The sequence below is a fragment of the Stenella coeruleoalba genome, assembly GCF_951394435.1.
Source record: "Stenella coeruleoalba genome assembly, chromosome: 4".
In the NCBI taxonomy this organism is placed as follows: Eukaryota; Metazoa; Chordata; class Mammalia; order Artiodactyla; family Delphinidae; genus Stenella; species Stenella coeruleoalba.
Window position 1 is genome coordinate 18,158,152 of NC_137149.1, and position 8,086 is coordinate 18,166,237.

The following is an 8,086-nucleotide window of genomic DNA, read 5'->3' on the forward strand; positions in this document are numbered from 1 at the left end:
CTAAAGAGCTATACATAAAAACTGCCATGAAATACATTACTCAACAAAAAGAGGATTTAGGAAAAGGAGACAATTTAAAAAATTAAATCAATCTTCTGGAAATGAACCCTCTGAGTTTGATTCCAATATTAACTTTAAGGTAAAAACATTAGTTTTTAACTCCCTTCCTTTCACTTTAAAAACCACTGTTTTTAATTTTTATTTTTCTTAGTCATAACTGGAATGTTCATTCTATGGTTTGGATTTTGAAAACCATATAATAATTATAACAGACTATCATTTAAGGATTCACCTTAGGCCTTCACAAAAAGAAGCATATCTGTTTTTTCACATTCCATTTTTCTGCTGAGTGACATTTTATAAACTGTTGACGGGAAACTACTCAATTACAGCAATCCTGCATTGGTTCTATTCACAATTAAATTATCTAAATAAAACTTCTTGGAATGAAAAGAATGGCACTCAGAAAATATGCTGGAAAGGAACTATTTAACAAAAATATTCATTCTGTCAAGCTGTAGTGGCTGAGGAAGAGGGACAAAATTGTGGAATAAAAAAGGAAAGGTTAACCCCTCTATTTGGTATTTTTCACTGGGCAGTAGCAAATAAATGGCAGTGGAATTTATAAGAAATTTCAGCTTTGCGGATGCTTTCAAAGCCATGGCACTTTAAAATGATCATCAGTATTAAAAAGGATAGGACTCATAAGCATTCATGAAGACACACCCTAATATTTTTTCCTTCTAGGTTTAAACCATCACAAAGGAGGCAGTTTTGAATCAAAGTATTTACGCTTTGCACCTGACAAGCATGTTAGAAGTCTGAACCTCTAACCTATTGCTACTTCCAAATACAGGCCTGAGACTACCGTCTTAATATTGTCATTTTAATGTATTCCCCGTATAGCCTGAAGTTAAAACTCCACAGCATACCTCATTTCTCATAAAAGTTATAGATTTCTTTCAATGAAAGCTACAGCTTCTTAGTCTGGTTAGTATAGCTACAGACAGCTCTTATACCAATTCCTAATTATACGAAGGGTCTAAATAACAGAAAAAAGTTACACAGTAGTTTGAGGGAGTCTGTCTATACACTTCATTAAGGAGCGAAACTTCAATGAAATATTCAATATTAAGGAATCGGTGATATCATCACATAACTTGAGTACAAGAGGAAATAAATTCACATTTTGAAATACTGTAGATTATGAAATGGCCTCCAAAACACAAATACTCATTAAAAAAAAGTTTCTGCTTTCAGAGCGCAGAGAAAATACTTGATTATATCAAACGTCACAATGCCAACTAATAGGTTAGTGGCTTGATGGAAAAGCATTAAAACAAGTTTCTACCACTTATGTCTTGTCAGATTAAACCAAAATCAAAGCCTATTTACAAAGGGTAAGTACTCCAAAACTAGTAGCCAAATCATGTAAAGAGACAACCAAAACAAAAACGCTGGGTAAGAGCTTTGATAGCCTAAATCCTGGGCTCATATTATGTCAACATCTTATTCTCAAATGCAGATTATTCAGCTTTGACACATAGGGAGGAGTTCGTGAAACTGAGTCTGAGGGGTCACATGCACAAAATTTTATCAGACCCAAAGATTCTAACCATGTCGTAACTTCAGCAGACTAAAAACTAAAAATATTTACTTTCTTTATATAAAGTTTCAGGGCCCTCAGATTCCTTATTCCACAAAACATGTCAAAATGTTATTTGATCAGGTCACATTAGAGACTTATGAAACGAAATGAAAAGGTAGGGACTGGAATGTTTTTAAAACATCTCTTTGATAATGTTAAATATTCCCTTGGTGCACTCTTAATTTTTAGAATGTTTTATTAAAGTGACAGTGCCAGAGACTCCAAGCATGCCTGCAGAACTAAGTCCTTTAAGTTTTGTGGATGAAAATGAATTTTTGACTAATCCAAGAGAGTTAAGATAAACATTTTTTAAAACTTACAAATACGTCCCATTGCAAGAAACTATGACATACACAAAACCCCTTGCTTACAAAATAACCAAAAGTGGCAGAAATTGTTAACACTAATTATAAAAAAAAAAGTTTTTTCACTCTGTAAAGTGATTTACTCAGGCATTTGTTGAAACACAATTTGGATTACAAAATCTTGATTAATGCATTTTCCAGGAAACATCTAGTTCAAAATTTGAGCTCACTTGCATCTAGATTTGGTATGTTAAGGGAAAGAAAGAAAATGGGTATGCATGACGAAAGAGTCGAAGCAAATGACAAAAATCACCACAACAGTACAGGCTAATAAATGAAGAAATCAAGAGACAGGTTCATTAATTAATATATTTTCTGCATTATAGTTAACATATGTACTTTCTTGGTGTCACCTTATTTTCCGTTATGTATTGATATTTTGTTATATTCAGACATGAGTACATTTCAACAGTTTTTGCAATAAATATCATAAAATAATAGATTCGCATAATAAATATTCTTTACAATAAAAAAGTTTAACAGACTTTTGTCTTAAAAATAGTCAGAATTCAACTTTGTGATTTATACATAAAATATACAAAAAGCACCACAATTTGTGGTTAAGGCAATGAAAACAGAAAAGATTAGAACTACTCAGCTGTTAACTAACCAAAGGGTCCAAAAACCATTAAGGAGCCAAGATCACTTTAGGCAGCATAGTTCTGTGACATGTATAGATCGATCAGCTATAAATATCAACTTCAGTCATCCAAGTGCCCTCAGTGACGAGAGTAATTTGGTGAAAAGCGTGGGGGTACGGAAGGGAGCCGAGTCCTTCACAAATATGAAAGCTTTGAATGAGGATGAACAAGATACAACTCATATATCTCCAATGTGAAGATTTATATTGTAAAGCGAATCTAAAATTACACGGGAAAAAAACCCAGAAAACAAAACTGGCATCTCTAGGATAAGATAATGCCAGAACTGAGGGGAGAGAACGTTGAGGGGCAAGAAGGAGAAGGCAGTGGTTAAAGGAGAATTTTAATGTTATAACAGCAACATATCCCCCTTGCTACTTAAGGGTCCAATGCTATGAAGAGCGCCCTAATTGGAGACAGATTTAATACATAGCTTATTTAAGCAATTAAATGGTTGCCTCTTTAAAAAACCAATTTCCCTGCTCCCAGAGTACCCAATCAAAAACAGCTCTAAATCACTGTAGTCTGGGTGTGTGTGGGTATGTTCACGTGTACAACTTTGGAAAGTTGCTTGCAGAACAAAAAGGCTACACAAAAGCCCACTGGCTCTCAATATCCTCTCGAGCGGATGGCAGAGGCTCTTGTCATAAGGGGGAGCCAGGTGCAGTTTCACAGTTCACTGTTACTGAAGATCAACCATTAGAGTAAAATCCATGAGTCAAACCTTGGGAAGAGGGGGAGAGAATGTGGGAAACAGGGAAAAACTGCAAAGAAAATAAAACCAGTATCTAACAGGATCTTTTCATAACAGCCACAGCTTGAAAGCTAGAAGTTCAGGAGGTCCAACCCACCTCCAAAAATCATGATGGTTTACCCTGACCCCGGGAGGGGCAGCCCTCCAGCTTACAATAGACCGTGTTGGAGTTCTTACATCTGCACCCTGGGCGATGGATCCAGTCGTAACACCCCCTGCACAGCTTCAGGCATCCCTTAGCAGGAGGGTAACAGAGTAAGCAAGGTAAAAACAGAGACATGGCTCCCATACACAGGTACCTAGAGCAGCAGTGTGACTGTGAACAGGAGCAAGGATTATCCGAGTAAGAATCCCCTTCATCGTCATTGGAGCAGTGGTAGAAGATGCCCTTGACCAAGCACATACAGGTTCCATATTCCACCATGCTCTCAGCAGAGCAAAGGCACTGCCGGTTACAGGCCAAACAGGATGGCAGGGTCCTGGGAGCTGTGCATTCTCCGCACTTGCACTTCCCACACTGTTCACAAATGAACTTGTGCTGTGTCAGGTCCTCTTTCAGGGAACCCTTTAAGTCATCCACAATCAGTTGCTTGGGCTGGGTCCGGATTGCCCTTTCAGACCTGTGACCAGAGACTGGTCTGGTTGGCGGTGACCTTCCTAACAGTCCCTGCTCAGAAGAGGCACTGCTGTTGCTCCCAGAACTGGCTGCACTTCCAGTGCTGGTTGACCTGCTCAATATGGGGCCTCTGGTATTATTTGAGAGTCCCGCATGTCCCAGGTGGCTGGTAGGTCTATGCTCATAGTTATTATTCACATTAATTGGTATGATTTCATGAGTCCTTTCATGCTTTTCTTGCCTTGGTGCTGTTCGAAGAGCAGGTCTTTTCACCACTGATGGCCCTTCTGTGTACTCATTGCTGCCTCTGATGGCCTTGATCTGGTCTAAGGACAAAATAGCGGCAGGCTGAATCTCTCTCTCATAGTCTAACCTCTGACGGTTATCCAAAGCAGGCTGCTGGATCACAACTATTGAACTGCCACTGCCATGTTGATTTTGGGGATCCATGTGTAGTGATCTTGAATTCCGGCAATCAGTGGAAACCTGGCATGCATCTGAAATCCTAAAAGGAAATCAAAGATGAAAAAAAACAGGGAAAAAATAAATGAGGAGAAGCATTTGGGGGAGGGGGGATGCGAGAGATCCCGTCAAGTCACAAATTGCCTAAACCACCTGGTAATGATCTCCCTCATCAGTGGATTACAATGATGTTGGGGTCCTGGCCAGAGTCCAATTCTAAGAGAGGCTGAGGACCACATCAGAGAAGAAGAATGTAAGCAAGAGACCCCATGCCATAAGAATTAGAAGTTTTTTCAAGTTTTAAAAAGCAGAATCAAGAAGTAATGTCTTCCTGTTTGTGAATCTAACAAACAATTAAAATGGAGTATGCCCTCATGGGGAATATTGAGTATAAGCACTAATGAACAGCTCTCATCTAAAGAGAGCTCAGTATCAGTTCATGGGTGTTTTCCATAAAGGAAAATAGCCACTTTTTAAAAAAAATTAAGAATGGCTTTGGCACTGTTGCCTTCTGTTATTTGTTTGCTGTTACAAGCATTAGATTAATGGTGAGGAAATTAGTCAAGGTATACTTCATGCATTTAAAAAAAAATCAAAGAGATTCCAAACTAAAATGGAATCTCAAAATAAGAGGTCATTTTTCAGGAGAAACCAGAATTTTAAAGCTAGCTCATTATTAATGTACAACATGCAAATGTAGACAAATACAACAGTTCTTGGTGTTTTATAGCCTCTAACGCACACACACGAAACTTAATGTACAGTTCAGGGAACGTTAAGAGTATTCACATTTGAAATCATGAAAGAATTTTTTTTTTTTTAAGTTTAAATAAAGGCTCACTCACCTAATGAGATAACTTTCACACACAAGTAAGTGTTAGGCCTTTAGTAGTATGGGGAAATCCTGGCCATTGTAATTATCTGTATTTCCTCTAATTTAAAAATCTGTATTTACATGACAGATACTGATTTTCAAAGGCACGACCAACTCTGAATCCATGTGCTTCTTGTAATAAAGTACAGTAATATCCTGATAAAAATAAGCATTTGTTTCCACACCAATAGTTAACACTTTCTAATTTATAATGTCTTCTTCATAAAACAATCAAACATAAAAACGTTTGTTTTCAGTCAATGGTAGACTAAAACATTTTTCACACAAATTCCTCCCAAAGCCTACAGATTTGATCCAATTCAAGAATGAAGAGAAAAAAATGCCCGTTCCCCACTACTACCTTGAGCCAAAACACATTAGCTTAAGGAATAAAGCGGAAAGAAGTCCATTTCACCTCTTAACTTCACTCAATGTCCCCGGACTAAGTCTTACATGTTAACTTCTTGGCGTTCCCCTCCCTCATTCTCCCAACTCAGATCCTCGAGTTTCTACTTTCTTCTACCTTCTCTGTACAGAAAGAGAAACACATTCGCAACCTGCTGGGTTTAGTCCTGGAATCCTTAAGGGCTGTTCAAAAGATTCCATCGTTACTCTGCACAATATCATTCCTCCTCGCAAAGCACTTTTTAACCCAATGCTTTTAAAGCAAAGAGTACCTAAAGGTAGTAAGGCGGATTCCACACGAAAGGAAAAACGGTGTATTTGAAGAGGGCAGATAAAACACCAGGCACTTGAATCTCAGTTTTAAACGCTAGCTGTGGCAAAGTTCACGCTGGCCGGTGGCGGAGACCACCGGATAAAAGGAAAGAGCGAAGAGACTCGGCCGCCTCTGATCTGAAGCAAAGCCCCTCTTCCAGCAGTGACAGTCATCGCTCTAGCCCCAAACACGCTCACACGCTCTCGGCGGACTGTCTTCCCCAAGAAACCCCCGAATCGAAGTCGAATACCTTTTCGGACAATCCCATCACATCCTAAGGATCACCGTGGATTTCCAAAACCTCTTGGCGTATGCCACCAAGGAGGCTCACAAATCGGTGAGAGCCTTCAGAGCGAACGCGGGCGCCAAAAAGCAAGCCCACGTCAGGGAGGGTTATAAATAAATAGCTGTCTACACTTTAAAGGAGAAGCCGGATTCTTAAAGAGCCGGGGCGCAGCGAGCCAGGGGCAGGGGCTGCAGAGCGGCGTCGCCACATCGCCGGCTACCGCGGTGGAGCTGCGCCCTCTGCAATCCGCGCGGAGACAAGCGGGAAATAAAGAGTTGACGGCGAGGAAGGAAAAGGAAAAAGTTATGAATGAAAACAAGTTTGCTCGCTCGCTCTCTCGCCCGCTCTCGCTCCCTCTCTCGGGCAGGAGGAGGGGAGGAGGCTGAGGTTACCATTACCTCAGGAGGGCGGACTTCCCCACTTTTAAAGTGGCAGTGCCCTCTCCCCTCCCCTCGCCGCTCCACCGCTCTCACTACAAGAATACAGTGGCAGCTCGCTCGGGCGCACGCAGACCCGGGCCAGGGCGTCCCCAGCGATTTGGGGCTTTGCTCAGGCACACGCGGACGCAAACACGCCGTTCCCGGCCCCAGTCCCAGGGAGCCTCCGACACAGAAAACCCGCCGAACAGCTCCGCGGCTCCCCCCGCCCCGCTGACCCCCTCAAAAGCCTCCCTGAAAGCGTCTTTCCCCCGGGGGGGGGGCGGTTCCTCCGAGAGGACACCCCGGGTCATGGCGCCACCGCTGCAGGCGACTGAGGACGCGGGGCCCCGCTCGCCGTCCCGTGCGGAGGCGGAAGGTCGCCCGCCCGGTTCCGGAGCTCCGAGCGCCCCGGCGGGAGGGCCGCGCCGCGGGAGGGGGTCGCCCCCCTCTACCTCCTCTGCCCTTCCTCCCCTCGCGCGGCCCCGGCCCCCGCGCAGCTTCTCCGGGCCCGCACCTGCCGCCCGGCCCGCCCCGCCCGCCCCGCCCGCGCGTCTCCCGCCCCCGCGGCGGGAGAGAGGCCGCCCCACACTCACCTAGGCCGAAGCGGGGGCGGGGGGCCAAGCCGTGCAACCCGGCCCGGGTCCCGGTGCGGGCGGCTGCGTGCACGCCCCGCATCAACCGCGGCGAGGAGAACGGGGAGGCATGGCCCGAGCTGCGGCCGGTCGGCCCGCGGCCTCCCCCGTCCCCGCCGGGCAGGAGCGCTCCCCGCGGCCCCCTTCCGGCTGCGGGGGACAATCCTCCGGAGACTCCGCGCGGCCGGGCGTAGACTTCTCACAGCTCGCGTGCGCCGCGCAGCTCAGTAACATCCACCTCCGGGGCTCTTCTCCTGCAGCCCCCTCCGAGAGCCAGAAAACAATTCCCTTCGGGAGGGCTTTCCGGGTCTCTCCGGAAAGCAAGCGAGGGAGCGGCGGGGATAAGGGTGCGTGCTCGGACCACAGTTCTTCTCGGGTTCCAGTCGCTCCTCGCGGGAAAGGCGGGAGTGGCGGCCTCCTGACGCGTGAAAATCCACGTCACGGACGTTCGAGGCTCCGCGGCGCCCGGGACGGGGCTCGAACCGGCGTTCGCGGGCGGGTCACGGAGCCGCTCAGGCAAGCTGGAGCACACGCCTGCGAGGCCGAGCCGCCGCTCTCCGCGGGATGGCGGGGGGTGGGGGGGGAATTTTTTATTTTATTTTTTACCGGCTTTTTGAGGGGTGGTGGTGAAGGCAGCGAGGTTTGGGGGTTCTCCTCCGGGGAGGAGGCGG

At 45.0% G+C, this 8,086-nt stretch overlaps 1 protein-coding gene across 2 annotated transcripts; it reads right to left on the reverse strand.

Annotated features, from left to right (window-relative positions):
* Positions 1-2,163: 2,163 nt before the first annotated feature.
* SPRY1 (sprouty RTK signaling antagonist 1) lies at positions 2,164-7,632 on the reverse strand. 2 transcript variants are annotated; one of them, XM_079919634.1, is made up of 2 exons: positions 7,377-7,632; positions 2,164-4,529 (listed from the first exon to the last, which is right to left on the reverse strand). In XM_079919634.1, the coding sequence occupies exon 2, from the start codon at positions 4,472-4,474 to the stop codon at positions 3,515-3,517; it is 960 nt and encodes a 319-aa protein (XP_079775760.1). In that variant the 5' UTR covers positions 4,475-4,529; positions 7,377-7,632; the 3' UTR covers positions 2,164-3,514. The 2 variants fall into 2 exon arrangements, with proteins under 2 accessions (XP_079775760.1, XP_079775759.1); XM_079919633.1 differs by lacking the exon at positions 7,377-7,632 and adding an exon at positions 6,329-7,294.
* Between the last annotated feature and the right edge of the window lie 454 nt (positions 7,633-8,086).

Excerpts from the sequence above, each read along its gene's own strand:
- SPRY1 (XM_079919634.1), bottom strand. The coding sequence starts at position 4,474 with ATGGATCCCCAAAATCAACATGGCAGTGGCAGTTCAATAGTTGTGATC.